This window comes from Drosophila sulfurigaster, chromosome X, assembly GCF_023558435.1.
Source record: "Drosophila sulfurigaster albostrigata strain 15112-1811.04 chromosome X, ASM2355843v2, whole genome shotgun sequence".
Classification (NCBI taxonomy): Eukaryota; Metazoa; Arthropoda; class Insecta; order Diptera; family Drosophilidae; genus Drosophila; species Drosophila sulfurigaster.
The window spans coordinates 17,010,855-17,028,613 of NC_084885.1; the positions used below are offsets into that span (position 1 = coordinate 17,010,855).

The window sequence follows — 17,759 nt, forward strand, 5'->3', positions numbered from 1 at the left end:
AAACAGCTATAGTGAAAGCTCTCTTTTAGAGAAAATGATCTGAAGCCATTTAAAGGTATTGAAGAATATTTAATGAGAAGTCAATGGTCAAATTCTTAAATAAAATTCAAAAGGGCGACGATACATCGATAGTGCGTCATCGATGTTTCACGACCACATAACAAAAATAGTATATTTTTAAATAAAATTTGCGGTCACGCTGGTTCGTTCTGCCCACAGGCTGAAAAATTGCATATAAAAAAGCCAATAATATAAGTTATTACCATGTAAAGCAGCTCTTTTTAGTGTAATTCATAAATATTTTAGTCAGTGCGTGCGTATTGGTGATACAATTAAGTGTTACGGAAACTTTTTTCAAGCGCCGTGAGTGAATTGTGTTGCTGCTTAATGATGAATTTTATAAATAAATTGCTAAACTCATATAGTAGTGGACTGCCATTGGATTCTTTGGCACTGAACTCCTTTCCATTTTTTTTTTTTTTTAATCATCTATGGCTCTGCTATTTTCACGTTCTCAAATCTGAAATTCACAAATGCTAGTTGCCACTTTTCCACTTTCCATTTTTTGAGAAAGATATTTCACTTTGCGTAATTCGTACGTTGCCTGCTTGGCCGCGTATATACATATGTATATGCATACGTATGTGTGTGTTGTGTTGGTGTGCGTGCGTGTTTGTGTTAGTGTGTCGCTGTCGCCAATATCAATGTTTCTATCTCAGTTGCGCACATGCCGATTATAGGCCAAGCATATAGCAGCAGCGCAGTTTTACTACAGCCGCCGTCACCGCCACACCACCCATCGAGCAGGAACGTGGCGACCGCCAGCGCCAGCCAACTGTGTGTGTGTGTGTATATATGTGTATGTGTGTGCTTTTAAGCGCTTTTATAAATAGATTCGCCGTTTTTTCTTCTTTTTTTCTTTCTTTTTGTTGCTTTTATTATAATTATTTCGATTTTTGACGCGATTTTCGGCATCGTTGCTTTCGCATAGGCGCATTGGAATGTGTGAATCTCAATCTGAATGAGTTGTGTAGTAGTGTTGTTGCCTGTGTGCTGCTGTTTATGGTGTAGTTGTATTTATGAACGGGAGATCGATATGATAGTGACCATGTGTCTGTCTGTTTGTTTACAAGTATGTGAGTGTGTGTTTGAAAGTTTGTGGCGCCCTACCCCACACACACGCACGCTCACATATCGAAAGAGGGAGCGAAAGAGAGAGAGAGAGAGAGAATGAAAGTGCGAAGTGTATGCATACTAGGAAATACGAGCAACGGTTTCCTCGGTTACAATGACATTGCGCGCCGTATTGGGCCGTAGACAGCCTGGCGGCGACTTATACGCACACATACATATACAAACTTCAGTGTTACCGCATAGCTACCCCACACACACATGCACCGGCAGTGCATGTGTAGTTGTTATTGTGGTTGTTTAAACAAGCTGCAGCGACAGCTCATGAAACTTTAGAGTATTGTGATTATTTTTTTCGTGTTTGTTTTGTTAACAAGTGTAAACAAGTGACACACATGACGCGTCCGTGATAAATTTATCGAATTAGTAATAAACTGCAACTGTTTGTTGATGTCCATGTACACACACACACACACACGCGCTGTGAAACTGTGCAGTTGTGTGTGAGCATGCTTATTGACTATCGAAGGTCGTTCATGATGAATACTCTCTAAATTTGTTTTTTCTTCTTTACAGTTTGCCTATTTCTCTACTGCAACAATAACGGGTCTTACATACATGTAGTCTAAGCAACAATAATAACAACAAAAACAAAAAGCAACAACAATTATTAACTATGTAAATAAGCAGCAATTAGCAAAGAGAGCAACTGCAAGCCAAGGTGAGTGTTTTCGCGTGCGTGTGTTTGAATGTATGTACATATGTATGTATGGATGTGTTCATCTCCGCGTAGCCATTTTATAAAATTACTCTCACTTTCACTCTCACTATTACAGAGCAATAAGACCAGATCAACAACAACTACAAGTGCACAGCGAAGAGCCTCTCAACTGCAGCAATAGCAACAACATAAAGCTCTCTTTCTCTCTCGCTCTCTCTTATATACACATACACGCGTGCAGTCAGGCAGCAGCAACTACATCGCCTAACGGGAGAATTTAGAATACGGCAAAGGCAAAAAGGCGAAGCAAACAACAAACAAGAAAAGAATCGAAAAGAGGAAAAAAATAAAAACGGCAAACTGGTCCGATTGAAGCGGTAGAACGCTGCTTTGCTGCTACTAATATGCGTGTGATTTCGCCGCGTAGATCGTCAACGTCAGCAGCGGGCAGTGGCAGTCTCTACGGCACAACGTCGGCCAGCGGCGCTGGCAGCTCGGGCAGCAGCAGCGGCATCGGCACCAGCAGCTCACTCTCTGGAGGCAGCAGCAGCTCTAACGCAACCAACGGCTACTCGCGCTACTCATCATCATCGTACTTCGATTTACCCAAATTGCTGCCCACGTCGCGCACATCGTCACTATCATCGTCGGGGAGCAACGCAGCGTCATCAGGCGCCTACAATCATTACAACAGCGGCAGCAGCAGCAGCCATCACTATCCATCGGCATATTCTTCGACATATTCATCGTATAACCCGCGTGCGTCAACCACAGCAACAACACAGCGGAGTAGCATTGGATCCACATCGTATCTGAGCGGCGGTTCTGGTTCGCTTGGCAACTCTGGATATCGAACTAATTCATCGTATTTAAGCGGCACCAGCTATGATACAAGTTCGTTCAGCCGATACGGAGTGAGTGTTGCAATTATATTTTTCTATTTTCATTTTTGATGATGATGATGATGATCAAATCGCTTTAGCCACACTACCCCAACCCCATATCCCCTCAAACATATTCCCCTTATTTATTTTTTTTAGCCAACCTTGATTAGTTTTTGATGTATAGTAAATGCATTCACACACACACACACCCACACACACACGCGTGCGATCGTCAAGAGCGTTGTTCTAAGTGTGTGTTTGTGTGGATGCTGGGCTCCAATATTTAGCGTACATATGTATGTAGTTGTCAAACTTTTTCACTCTCGAGCTCGAAACATATTTGGGTTAAGACACACACATTCACACACACACGTGCACATTTTTACTCACACACACACACACATTGAACTAGATAAAGCACACAGTCAAAGAGGCTGTTCAAAAATCGCAAAGGATTGAATGAAGAAAGCAAAAACAACGTTTTTCGGAACAGCCCTCTCTATGCATATGTATGTCTTTCAATTTGTGTAAATATGTATTTAGCTGTGTGCGTGTGTGTGTGTAAGTCTGTGTGTGTTTAGTATATAAAACTATTTTTAATCAGCTTTGGCTGCGCGTCTCACACGTTGTGCATTGTCCAAAAGTCACAAGTCGCCCCCTCCCCACCATCTCTATATTTCTTTCTCCACCCACCCACCAATGACATACACTTACCTGTTCGCGTCATTCCCCCCACCTCCTCATCTCTCATATACATATGGCATATGTATGTGTCATGTGTAGGTTATGTTGTCGTAGTAGTGTCTCATCATTCAGGCACGCCCCAATTGGCCAATCTGTTTATTAGCATGCCTAGCCCTACCCCTTGCCCCCTGCCCCCGGCCCTATGCTTCCATTACTTAGCCCTACCTACACATGCATACCTACAAATATGCGTACGTGTGATGGTATGTATGTCGCTGTTGTTGTTGTTGGTTTTGGTCTTGTGCTTGACACTCGTTTGACAGTTGGCGGCATTTTGAAGTTGCATTTTTCACATTTGCTAACTTGTCGTTGCTCCTGCTTCTCCTCCTCTTCCATCACCACCATGTTGTTGTTGTTGTTGCTCGTTTACACACACGCACACACACGTGCGTTTCTCTATATGTATGTATGTACATATATGCATGTGCGCTGCACAAATTGGCGATAAGGCGGCGGATGCGTCATGCGCGACAAACAAACATTGCACACCACCCCGCCGCCCGACGCGGCAAGGCAATGGAATGTTTTGGCCAAGCCGAACCACTTGTTGGCACTGCTCCAAACGGCTGCAGCAACAACTAAATATCGCTCGCCGCCCTTGTGCTATCTACATATGTATGTATGTACATATGTACATACAAACATATACATTAGTTTACATACATACATATATGCAGAGCATTTTGTTGTTGGCAGCGGCGGCATTAAAATTAAAAATTCGCAATAATTTAAATGTGATGATGCATTGTGGTGTATACATTATGTGTTTTGAAATTATACATTTTGTATCAAATACGCAAATGTCTCTGTCGGGCAAAGGGTGTTCCATCAACTCAACTCAACTCAACTCAACTCGAAATTCAACAACATCGATCATACATACTATGTACATATTGTTATCGATAACCAAACATTCACATGTCATCGATGATCCATCAATCTGTTAAGCGCAGTGACTATTTGATCTTTAAACGCGCGCCTCATTTAAAGTCGCCCTCAAGAGGGCGCTTGAAACGCCCTGTGCTCAATTTCCATTGCACACTTTTGGGCTGGCTGTGCAATTTCCTTTAGCTGCGTGTCTGTCTCAGTGTGCGTGTGCGTGTGCTTTTTTCTCTTCTTTTGATTTCCATTGACTTTATTTGCAGTTATTTTCTTTGGTGTTTATTATAATTGTTCCTTTTATTTCGATTTGTTTTTTGTTCAAAAATTGAAACATTTTATTGGTTTGTGTTGCTGCCGATGATCATGAACACACATGCAATCGTTATCGTTAACCGTTGCCCGTTTATCGTTCGTTAATCGTTAAATCGATCACAAAAACCAAAACCAAAAACAAAACTATATCGCCCTTCAAAACGCCACACATCTGTATAAATGTTTCAACAACCACAATACGCGCCATCATATTGCGACGCCACTCACTAGACGAGTCGTCGATCAAAGGGCTCGACACCGATTGGCGATGGTCGGACATCGGCGGGTGCATCGATAACATCCAAAGGCACAGCATCAACAAAGAAAGACGATTATGCGACATCGACATCGACATTGCGACGCGATGCGGCTGCTGCTAAGAAGTTGCCACCAAGCGGCAGCAACACTAATAGCAACAACAGCAGCAATAATGATGCCACAAATGGCAACAGCAGCAGCTCATCAAAACGTTTGTCCAGCTCATGCTCATCATCATCCCTAGCACGTTTAGTTGCCACATCCGGCCTGGACATATACGAAAAGTATAGTCCGGCCAATTATAAACCCAACTGTGAACTGTCACGTTCCAGATCGGCGATCAATGAGTCCGACACAACAGATAACAACAACAACAACAACAGCAGCAGCAGCAGCATCATCAGCAAGAGCAACAGCAATGATAACAACACCTCATGCACCGTGACGCTGGATAGACCAAGAAGTAGTCGTTATAGTCGCCTCTACAGCAGCAGCAGCGATGCTGGCGATGCAGCTGAAACAAACTCCACAACCACATCATCGAATCTCAGGGGACGCAGTGGCTCTGGCCGTTTCACGTTGAGCAGCAGCAGCAGCAGCGGAGATGTGCCAACGGCCACGTTTACGTTGCGCAGCAATCGAACACGAGCACGAAACACGACTGACAAGGAAAAGGATACGGCAGCCACAACAACAACAACGACGACGAATGGTCATGCCACAGAGAGTTGCAACAGCAATGGACTCGATGCCAAGCTCAATGGACTCTCGCTGTTGTCAACTTCGCCCAAGCGCAATGCCATCTACGATAGCAGCTCCAGTTCAACGATAACAACTCCGGCAACAACGACGGACACCACGGACGATGCTGCCGCGGTGACTAATGTGGATAATGTGTCAGCAACCAATGGCAGTGCTAGCCTTAATGGAGATGCCGATGGCGATGTTTGTGCCACGGCAACATTGACATTGGGCGAAAGCGCCTCAGCGCGCAGCAAGGTAAACTTGAAAAGTAAATGCAAATGCAAATGCAACTGCAAATGTAAAAACAAAAAAAAATCGCCTTAATGCAAGCAAAGCAAACTAATCGCATGAATCGTCGATGAGCCACAACAGCCGATAACTCTCTGTTAACCAAACTATCGATAAGCATAACTCGAACTGTTCTTTTGCAAGCTGTGTGTGAGATTTGATTTATTTATATTCTTGGATGTGTATGAGTGTGTCTGTGTGTGTTGTTGTTCTTGACTGCCCCGCATCGTTGTTGCCTTTAATCTAAACCTTCCTCGAAAAAAGAAAAAAAAAACTACAGTCACCCCTTTAAGGAATTTTGTGTCAACTACTGGGATGAATCATTGCATATATGGTTTTTATAATTTTTATTTTTGTATAAATAAATCTGTACATATAATCACGCTGGCATAAATTCATTTCAAATCGCGCGCTCTCGTTCTCTCTTTCGCTCGCCCATTCGCTCTCTTTCTCTCGATCTCTCTCTCTCCTTCTGTGTTTTGCTCTTTCTGTTAATCGATCAATAGATCTGGCTTTGTTTTTCAGTTCTTTGTTTTGTTTGTTGTGGCTAAACCGTTAAACGCAAAAAAAAAAAAAAACCAATCAAAAACATTTCCATTAATCGATTTACATTATATAATGTATTTCTATATATTTTCTAGCTAAACTCTTGCAGATCGCATCCCTTTTAAAACCAAGAAAAGAACTAACCAACTAACTAACTCACTTGATTAACTTGTACTCGACAAATCGAAACGAGTTAAGCTAAATATATATATATATATGTATATATATCTATATATATATGTATAGTGTATATTCTCCCTATATGCGATAACAATAACGCAACGCAAAACACACAGATCGATAAATGCAAATGCAAAAAGAAAAACCGCAACTGTAACTGTAACTGTAAACTGAAAATTGAAACAGAGAAACTAAATTCGATAATATTGTTATAGGCAGGCGCTCCAAACAAAGTTCAAAGCATCTAGAAACCGAAAACAAAAAAACAAAACAAATAAATATATGTATACATATAGTATTATATATAATATATATGTGAATTTCCGACAAATTTTAGTTGAAACTTAGTAGTTTGTAATTGCAAACAAGTCCAAATGTGTGTGTGTTAGATAGTATTTGAGAGTATGTATTTTTGGTAAGCACTACACGCCTTTTCGACAACAACAAAACCAAAACCAAAGCAAAAGCAAACACCAACATTAAACAAGAAACGAAACGGAGCGACAACAACAACAATACAATAACAATAAGACATCCGCTGAACGATAAATAGTGAGTGCGATAAATATAATACGAAGAGAGAGAGAGACCAACAATCGATCAACCTATTGAGCGAACGCCCGACCAAAATCGATAAGAACAGCAATAACAACAACAACAACGCCGTCGTCGTCGTCATCGTCCGTCGTGTTGTCGCCGCAACAGCAGCCAACGAAACAAGGAGCTGTTGAATGATGTTAGACATTAAGAAGAACAGAGGGTTCCACAAGATTCCAGCGTCGAAACTGCAGCGCGAGGCAGACAATTCCCAGCAGCAACAGCAGCAACGCGGCAACATCAGTCAGACACAACAACAACAACAACAACAGCAGCAGCAGCAGCAACAACAACAAAAACAACAACACGGCAAAGCAGCAGTCAAACAATTAAACGGCATACAAAGCAAACAAGGAGCAGCAGCCACTCGAAGTGTTGTTGCCAGCAGCAACGGCCGTGCAACAGCAACATCAACAACCACAACAACAACCTCGAACAGCGGCGGAGTTAATCCAGTGCGTGCGGCAAATCAGCGTTACTTTCTCGTATCCAGCTATAAGGATCCCAGTTTCCTGAAGGCCGAGTGCGATTTGGCCCATGCGCAGGTGACGCACAAGACGACGCCAACAACAACAACCACAACAACCACGCAGGCGGCAAAGACGACAACGACGCACAAACGCAACAAGACGTGCGACGATCACAAGAATAACAACAGCAACAGCAAACAATTGGCAATAGCTGGCAACATTGGATTGAATGACATGCGTCGACCGACGACGCTCAATGGCAATCAAGCGGGCGGGAACAGCAGCAACCACACCAACAGCAGCAGCAGCAACAACGCCAGCAGAACGACGACAACAACAGCAATAGCTAGTAACACAACCGTCCACAGAATCGATATCAAATATAGTCATAGTAACAACAGCAAGTCGACGCTCTTGGCCTCGAAGGCGGCAACAACATCATCATCAGCAGCAGCAACAGCAGGAGCAACAGTAAGCGGAGCAGCAATTGGACGCGTTGTGGCTGGTGGCAAGTTGAAGCCGCTGACGCTGCAGTGCAACAACAATCACAACGCTATGAACAGTCACAATAGCTACAACAATAACATCAATAACAACAGCAGCAGCAGTAACAGTAACGGTAGCAGCAGCCACAACAACAACAGCAACAGCATGCAACGGCAACACGATGACATTAGCTACATTGATAGCGACGATACGCCGCCAGCAACAGGAGCAGCAGCAGCAGCAGCAACGACGGCAACAGTTGCTGCTGCGGCGGCAACAAGCTCAAGCCAAAAGGTGACGACGAACAGCATCTGTTATTTTAAGCCCATAACGCCACCTTTGCAGCTGCGCAACAATCAGCAGCAACAAAGCAGTGATAAGCCATTGGCACAACGTTCCTCAGTGCGTCCCAAATCGACGATCATTTCGTCAACGAATTCGAATTTTGCCGCCAGCTACGAGAAATTCAACAGCTACAAGCATACGAATGGCGAACGATCGAAGGAACGAGATCGCGATCGTGATCGCGACCGAGATCGAGAGCGAGAGAACAGCACAGCGCGACGTTATGGCATCGATTCGCTCAGCATTAAGGCATCGATAGAGAAATTCAATAGTCTCAGTGAACAGAAACGTCAACCGACACCGATGCGACACTGCAGCAGCGGAGGCAACAACAGCGGCGGCGGCAATGCTGCAGGTGTTGCAGCTCCAACTGCAGCCGGAAGCATGGCAACAACAGCAACAGCTGCAGCGGCAGCAGCAGCATCAATAACTGTTTCTGGCGGCACCGGCAGCAGCAGCAATCTGCAGCAACGTTATTGCAGCAGCAGCGATTTGGAGAACACGCGCATTGCTGCCGGCTACACCAGCTCGTTGACACGTGCCGCATATCGAACGACGGCCAACTCAACGTCTACGACTACGACTGCCAATGGCGGTGGCGGTGGCACAACTGCAGCGACAATGACAACCCTGGCTAGTGTGGCGCCCATTAGCAAATCTGCGAATCGCATTGCTCACGGTTTGTTGGCCAAGGCGACGAGCAGCAGCAACACCAGTGGAGGCGGAAGTGCAACAGATTGTGCCATGATTGCTGTGAATAATGCGACAGTTGCTGCCACATCCAGCTCCAGTTCGGGCAACAACAGCAGCAGTAACCACAAGGTAAATCCTCAGAGTATGTTGCAGCAACGTGTGGTCAACTCTTCAGTCCCCCAAACCCTGGGCAACAGTTGGCGACAGCGTAAACGGCAACCAAATTCAACTTGGGCGCCACTTTCTCTCTCTCTCTCTCTCTCTCTTTCACTGTTTTCTTTTACTCTCTCTCTGTCTCTCTCAAGTTCTATCTCTCATTGTCTGTTTGCGTTTCCGTTTAGCTCTGCTTTTTTTTTTAAGTAGCTCAAAAAACAAATTTAATGAAACAAATTTTCCATGTCCATCAGCGTGTTATCGTTTCCATTACGATTATTATTATGATTATATTATAATTATTATAAGCACCTAGCACCACGTAATTTATATATTAGTTTTAGTTTTAGTTTTAGTTACTTTCGCTATTTCTCGCTCTCTGTGTATTGTGTTGCTTACATGTATGTATATTTTTTTTTCCAGCTATCCGCATTTTTTAATACCCTGATTTAGGTTCTCCCCAATTGCGTTGTTTCGCTCGATTTATGTTTTATGCTCCCAACATGTGTGTGTGTTTGTTTTGTCTCGTTTCGTTACGTTGCGTTTGTAGTTTTAGAATTGTGTTTATTCTTATTTTGTTTGCGTCTATTTCTCACTCATCACGCATGCCATACTTTTGTTACATTCACTCTACCTGCCACTCATACACTTACACCAGCAGCAGCAGCAGCCAAACAAACAAAAAACAAGAATACTACATGCATCCTTTTCTAACGCTCGATGACCAGCTGCTTATTTTGTAATTTTTTTTTTTTTTTAATACTAACTCTAAAATCAATTGGCAACGAATATTGTACCGTTTTTAATTTAATTTATTCGTGCCAAACAACAAAAAAAAACAACTGTATTTATCGGACGTTATATTGATATTAACGAATTTCCATCATTTGGCTTAGGCGTCACGCAACGTCAGCAGCAGCTCTCGCTCCGTGTTGCCACCAGTCTCGCCAACATCTAGCCGCTATTGGGATCGGGACAGCACCCGGAGCAACAGCAATGCGACATCTTCTTCCATTGGCTCATCGTCGCTAAGCACTAAGCATAATAGCAGTGTCGATGATGGCTACAAGAGTTCTCGGGACGAAAAGTTCGAGGGTGAGTGCAATAATTCCTATTTATTTATACAAAATTAATATAATAACTAAAAGAAGGGAGTGTTAGCAACTAAGGCTATGTTGTTGTTGATGTCTAAGAATTTGATTACTTGTTTTACATTATTGTGAGTAGATAAGGTAAAAAGAGAAGTAGGTTGCATCTGGTCAAATAGGCAGATCCTCGTGTTATTAAGTTGCGGGCATGTATCTAATATGTCTTGCATTTATAAATCTCCCCCGCATTTGGGGCATTTGGGCTTAGATTTTCCTTTTAGTAGGTGCTCATGGATTAAGGCCCACACTCAGTTGCACGGACGCGATCCTTGTTTGAGTTATATTGTTTAAACCCATAGACGTAGGTGTCCCATTGTGTAATTTCCTTCCTTTTTAGTATATTCTTAATGTTGCGCTATAAGTTGTTGCAAGGAGATTGTGCTGCCAGTTTAGCCGCTGCATCTGTCAGCTTGTTACCTTTTATGCCCATTGCAATAATTCAACTAACCTTTAAATGTAGCTAAAGTTCGCTTACCGGCAATCACAGTAAAAACAAGTAAGAAAGCTACAGTCAAGTGTGCTCAACAGTGAGATACCCGCTACATATTTCGAATAAAATGCATAACAGTTCGGTATTATTCTTAAAATCTACCAAATGATATACTGCATAAAATACTGAAAGACACCAAATGTTATATTTAGTATATCGTTGAAGTAGAGGTCAAAATTTACCAGATTGTCAGTTAATACCTGATTCTCCGATCGCAAATTCTCTGAAATCATAGATATATACTATGTCGTTTGTTATTCGATTTTTGGGTTTATAAAGTGATTACTTATTAGGTACAACTTTAGATAAGTCTGTAGTTCGATAATTTATCGAATTTTAGTAAATTCCAAATTTGACAGGATGTTAGCAGTAGGCAATGCCTGTAAAGCAAAAGCAAAATCAGTCGTCATTCGGGTGTCATACGTAGATTCATATTCTAGAACTATTCGTAGAAAGTTTTACATTAGCAGTGGATTTGTCGGCAACTTCGAAATGGAACTACGACGATCACGAAGACTTCCGGGTTTGCAATCCAATTTGAAGAGTGCCTTTTGCGAAAGGCCCAGTTAATTATAATTAAATGCAGTCTCTTCAAAAACAATTTGATCATTTTAATACCCTTACCTACAGGTACATGTGGTCTGCGAAACATTGGTAACACTTGCTTCATGAGCTCGGTAATCCAATGCCTGAGTCACACGACTGAGCTGACGCGTTTCTTGCGCCAATATCATACTAGTGCACGTTCGACACGTTCGACATCCAAGGATGAACAGATATTATATGGTATGTTACATGAATGCTGCATATTCATATATATATATATTGAGTGTGTTTTTATCATAACTTCTTTTTTGGGGCGGGGCTGTAGAATTTGCCAAGCTCATTCAGGAAATGTGGACGACAAATGTGAACAGCGTGACCCCGATGGGATTGAAGCTTGCCTTCTCCACAAAGCATCGCATGTACAGTGATTGCAGTCAACAGGATGCCCAAGAGTTTTTGCGCTTCTTCCTTGACTCGTTGCACTCGGCACTCAATACGGGAACGAAAGGAGAGCCTCTAAACATTGATGATAATCTCAGGTGAGTAGCAAATTTGACCATTTGACATTCAACATTCAACAATTACAACTCGCTTATGACAATTGCAGTGACAATAAGAAGGCGGATCTGACTTGGGAGTGGTATTCGCGCAACGAGAATTCTCTGATACGCGACCTATTCGTGGGTCAGTTAAAAAGCACACTGAAGTGCACAAGTTGCAGCAACACAAGCGTTACTTTTGACCCCTTCTGGGATTTGAGCGTACCGTTGCCATCGTCATCGCGCTGCAAACTGGACGCTTGTTTGGATTTATTCATTCGCGAAGAGGTATTGGATGGCGACGAGATGCCCACGTGCTCCAAATGCAAGACACGACGAAAATGCACCAAGAGTTTAACCATCCAGCGCTTTCCGAAATACTTAGTCATACGTAAGCGAATGATTTCATCCATTTACGATTGATTCTCGATATAATTTGTTTTGTTTGTCTGTTTGTTGTAGATTTGAAACGCTTCTCCGAGACTCGTTGGAGTAAGCTTTCGAATATGGTTGAGTTCCCCACAGGCGACCGTGAGCTCAACATGGCCTCATATGGCGCAAATCCAAATTCGAATGTGCATTATTCGCTCTACGCGATCTCCAATCATATGGGTAAGTCAGTCCCCCACATCGATTATAATGATTGCTTTATTGATTGCTTCTCTCGACAGGCTCAACGGTTGGTGGTCATTATGTGGCTATTTGCAAGCATCCAGACTCCCGCAAGTGGCATGAATTCAATGATAATATGTAAGTTACACTTTCAATTCAATTTATTTTCTTTATTGATTTCAATTGATTTTATTGCAGCGTTAGCGATGCCCTTTCTGAAAGCTGTCTCGTTTCACCCAGTGCCTATATACTATTTTACGAACGAGCGTAAGGCTAACTCTCCTACTCCTCTCCCCATCAAGCAAAGAAGAAGAAACTGCAGCTGAACAATTGCAATACTATACTATCAACAACAACAACAACATAAATAAATAACATAAACTCAGCAATCATCACAAACAATAAAACCGCATCAAGCAAACAAGCAACTGCAGCGAGAAGAACAAATTGCAAAGAAAATGAAAATGAAAAACAGCTTAGCAAACATTTCGTAGAATTTTTGCAATTGTGCGTATAAATATTAACTAACTTTTAACTCAAAACGAAACCAAATGAATCAATGCAATGGATTTCATGTGTGACGACGGTCGAAGCTAAATGATGTGTACATAAAAAACAGACGATGGAAGATAATCAACAATTAATTGAACCCGAGAAACAACAACAACAGAAAGAAAGCAAAAATGAGAGTATATATTACAAATAATAATTATAGCAATTTGTGCAACATAGCTTTCGGCAAGCCAAGATAGAAATAACACAACAATAATAACTTTCCACAATTTAACCAAAATATAGCAAAATTCTTTCTGGCATTTCTACAGCATATGTTTAATTATTCAATTCGCGTCTTAAATTTTTGTAATTAAAAACAAAACTCACGAAATGTATTTGATTGTCAATGATATAAGTTAATGTATGTCTGAATTTGTAATGCTCCAATCAATACAAACAGATCAATACAACATTTTGGTTTGCTGAAAGCCGTGTCAAGTGGTTGTGTAAAATGAAACAAAATTAAATTAACAAAAAAATATAAAACAAAAAAAAAACAAACAAATATGAAGCAGCAAAGCGATTTCGCAAACAAAACCGACAAACAAAGCTAATTTGTGCAATAATGAATCAGTATATATATTTCATAACAAAACAAAAGAAAACAAAAAATTGACTAACTGATGAAACCACAATTAAACCTGAAACAAAAACGCGAAATTATAAAACGGGGTACCACATGAACATAATTAACACACGACGACACCAAACAGACCCCAACACATTCTAAATGAGAACTAAAAATGCAAATGAAAAACAAAACAAAAATGACTAGCAAAAAGAAAAAGCTTTTAGCAAATGAATAGTTTATAAAGAATACAAAACAAAAAACAAAAATTAATGCAACTAAGAGAGAACATTTGGCGTAAAGTGCAACAGAGGAATGAAAGAAACAAATTGAAGCTGCATTGTGAAACGTACTTATGATAAATGCTAGCAGTTAATTATAAAGAGAATATAAAAAACAAAACCAACTAAAATGGATGAGAATAGCACGAGAACACCAAAAAGAAAGAAAGAAAAAAAAAACTAATCTAAACACATCATGGAATACCTTAAAAAAAATTACGTTTCAAATTTGTATTCTATTTGTTTTAATTTATTTGATTTTTTTTTTGTTTTATTTATACCATCAAGCAATCCAATCCAAACTAGTCTCAAATTTACATTTCGTATCAGCATACGAAATACTTAATGGAGAACCTTGTTTAATATATATATATTTACATATAACTTTTTTGTTTGTTTTTTTTCTATACATACTTATTTTAGTTAAAATATACTTATTTTCTGTGTAATCCGATTTTCGCCTTCCTTTCCCCGCACACATGCATATTTAAAAGTTGCCTACGAGAAACTCTAAATCTTTATGATTATAGTTTGTTGCCTATTTAATTTATATAATTTATTTATTTATTTATTGTATTGTATTTATGTAAATGATAAAACTATATATGAGATGAACACCAATACAGAAACAGAGAGATCGAACTAAATATATGTGTACATAATGTAACTTGTTTCCAAGAGCGAGCAACAAACAATACACCTACCTACCTACATACTACTTACTACTATTAACTAAACCGATACACACACACTTACTCACCTCACACATACACAGATACACTGTCACACAGATACAAACAGACACGAGAGACACTCGCAACACACACTCAACTACACAGAGCATAACAACTAAAAACAAAACAACAAAACAAAAAAAGAACAAGACACATTGTTTATTTGTAAAAGAAGAAACAACTACTACTATATATATTTTTTCTGGCTTAACTATTAGTTACAATTATAATTGTTGGATATTTTACTAACGTTACAAACAAAACAAAAAATAAATAAAAACACAAAAACAAACAAAAAAAATGATAACGAAATATAAAATGCAAAAACAAAATCGAATCACTTTGCGTTTTATTGTCATTCAATGATTTTCGGGACAAGCTGAATTTGGTGCGCAACGATATATTTTTAATAGGTCTCTTAATTTGGCCGTAGGATATTCTATTGTACTGTTAGTATCGGAGAAATTAATTATTTTGTATTTTGGGACATTTTCGCAATACCTATGCAAATAAGTTTTGTGGCATACTTTGAGGCTGTGGCAACTGAGATCGTCAGTGCAACAACAAATAGATGGCGCCACTTCACAACTTATGTATTTTGCGACAAATTGAAAGTAGAGAATGTTTCTTCATTTTATACCGATCAGGTGATTTTTGTATTCATTTTTATTTTAGATAACTTTTTAAATTACATTTACAAAATATATATATAAGTATATACATGTTTATGTATGTATATATTTATATACTACACTTCTTGTTTGTATCGGAGGCTGCCCTATTCTGGTTGTGTGTGTGCGCAAAAATGTCTTGGTTATGTGTGTGTGAGTATGGTGCTCCTTTTTTGGCAGCCGGCAGCGGGCAACGGTTTCGTAACTAACACACAAGACCAACATAAACACAGAAATTATGCAAATTGATGGTATTACAAAATATATATATATATATATGTATGAAGTATGCTAGGATTATTGTTGTTGTTTACTTCCGATCTGGTGCCAATTGTTTCAACAATAGAGCGTCTAAGAGAGTCGAGAGTTTAATTTCAAAAAAGTTTGTTGGGGCGAGCGGGCTAACGAGTGTGCACCAAAAAACAGCTTAACAGATAATACAACTAGCCAACTGAATTGTGCCGCATGGCAATGCAACAATTGCAACAGCAGACGATGATGCAGTTTGTTGTTGTTGTGACGAGGTGGTGTTATTTCGGCGCCCTAAGCCGGGCCACCGACGACGGCAACATCGACAGCTATCATTTATGATGCTCGTCTTTGTTGTGGCTCTTGGCGTTAGCACGCGTTGCCTTTGTGTCCTCATACATTTTGATCAATTGATTCTTGGTCGGCATCGGTTTGATATGTCCCCATTGTACAAGATATTTGATAGACACCGTGGTGCCGCCTGCGAATACAAATAATAGATTTGTATTCCAATTAAGCCATACGATGGTGACTTACCAAGCGTTACTGCATAGCGTATTGGCGTGGCCACTTTATAGCAGAGGTATGCAATGGCATAGTGACCCATATCAGAGCCTTGCACCTTCTCAATGATCGTCTCACTCAAATGCAAATACTGCAGCAAGGCTGGCACATCCACGCCACTAAATGAAAAGATAGAAATATGGATTAACTATGTGGATAGTGGTGCAAAAAGTAATGGTATTTTACCTTTTGGACAAATAGTAGAAACCGCCGAACCAGCCAATTGACGTCAGCACATGCACTGGGATAAGCACATACCAATATTGTTTGTACATGTGCTTGAATTTGGCAAACAGACCCATGTTAGCTGCCTCGCCAAACAGTTCCGTTGAACTTGAACTGGGGGACGTCACAGTGGCCGTTGATGAGGATTTGGTCTCGGTTTTGCTTGCCGTCGAGCTGGATTGAACCGTTGACTTGGTGCTCAGCCGCGCATAGCTGCGATATTTGGCCAATAGCAGCGGGGACAACATTGTTGATGCCGGCCATGTTCCTGGCGTCGTTATCGCTGTCGTCGTCGTTGATTTGCATTTGCCGCCATTCAAATTGCCCAGCACACTGAGGCATCGTGGAGTTAATTGAAGACTGACTGTCGGGCTGTTTAGGCGCCTTAATAATCGCAAACAGACAATGCCGCTGCTAATTCCGCTGCTGCCACTTCCCAGGAATCGGGTTAGCAGTCCAACTGTCACCATGGCTTGGCTAATATGTAAGCTGCTTGCAATTTGTTATTAGTTTTTATTTGTATTTTTTTTTGTATGGTGAATTGTATAATTCGTTTATGCCGTTTGATAACTATTCAAAATAACATTTACTTCGGTAGATTTGCTGGTTTCTTTGTTTTTCTACAAGCTTTGCTCAATCACTGTTTTATACAACCCGGCACAATTTCACCTGCTGATTGGAGATGTGTGCGTGATGCGTGACACGTGTCGCGTGCTACTGCAACAGCCTAAGATCGTGTAACCACCACATTTTCACTTTCCCGATCGCTTCAATTTTGTATATATTGCCTAATATAACTCTACTGCATATGCCAATGTTCACGCAATATGCGAATTTGGATTTTTTTGTTTATATTAAATTTATATTTGTAAAAGATTTTGCTTAATCGCCTTATTCCAAATAGACCTATATACCAAAATTATTTTTAATTGTTTGCAAATAAATATTATGCGTTACATGAACTGATAGTCATTATGTTAAATACTGACAACGAATGATTTTTTTTAATTTTTGACACATTTTTCACGCTTACTGAATTTCGCAAAATTTGTATAATTGTCATAATAATGATACGACAAAATTCGTGCTCTAACGATCCCCAGATTGCCAATGCCAAAACAAAGTTGCCAGACTGTGAAAGTA

At 40.5% G+C, this 17,759-nt stretch overlaps 2 protein-coding genes across 6 annotated transcripts; one reads left to right on the forward strand and one right to left on the reverse strand.

The window, feature by feature from the left end:
* The first annotated feature begins 198 nt into the window (after positions 1-198).
* LOC133847476 (ubiquitin carboxyl-terminal hydrolase Usp2) lies at positions 199-13,825 on the forward strand. Of its 5 annotated transcripts, none has more exons than XM_062282554.1 (11): positions 199-266; positions 1,708-1,852; positions 1,968-2,766; positions 4,906-5,931; positions 10,331-10,529; positions 11,703-11,858; positions 11,944-12,157; positions 12,226-12,548; positions 12,620-12,769; positions 12,829-12,907; positions 12,968-13,825. In XM_062282554.1, the coding sequence occupies exons 3-11, from the start codon at positions 2,257-2,259 to the stop codon at positions 13,038-13,040; spliced, it is 2,730 nt and encodes a 909-aa protein (XP_062138538.1). In that variant the 5' UTR covers positions 199-266; positions 1,708-1,852; positions 1,968-2,256; the 3' UTR covers positions 13,041-13,825. The 5 variants fall into 5 exon arrangements, with proteins under 5 accessions (XP_062138538.1, XP_062138537.1, XP_062138540.1 ...); XM_062282553.1 differs by having other exon boundaries at positions 209-363; XM_062282556.1 differs by lacking the exon at positions 4,906-5,931 and having other exon boundaries at positions 209-363.
* On the reverse strand, positions 13,275-17,640 carry LOC133847479 (uncharacterized protein C18orf19 homolog A). Its single transcript, XM_062282559.1, has 3 exons — positions 16,578-17,640; positions 16,365-16,510; positions 13,275-16,308 (listed from the first exon to the last, which is right to left on the reverse strand). Exons 1-3 carry the CDS (start codon positions 17,084-17,086, stop codon positions 16,160-16,162), a joined length of 804 nt encoding a protein of 267 aa, XP_062138543.1. The 5' UTR covers positions 17,087-17,640; the 3' UTR covers positions 13,275-16,159.
* Between the last annotated feature and the right edge of the window lie 119 nt (positions 17,641-17,759).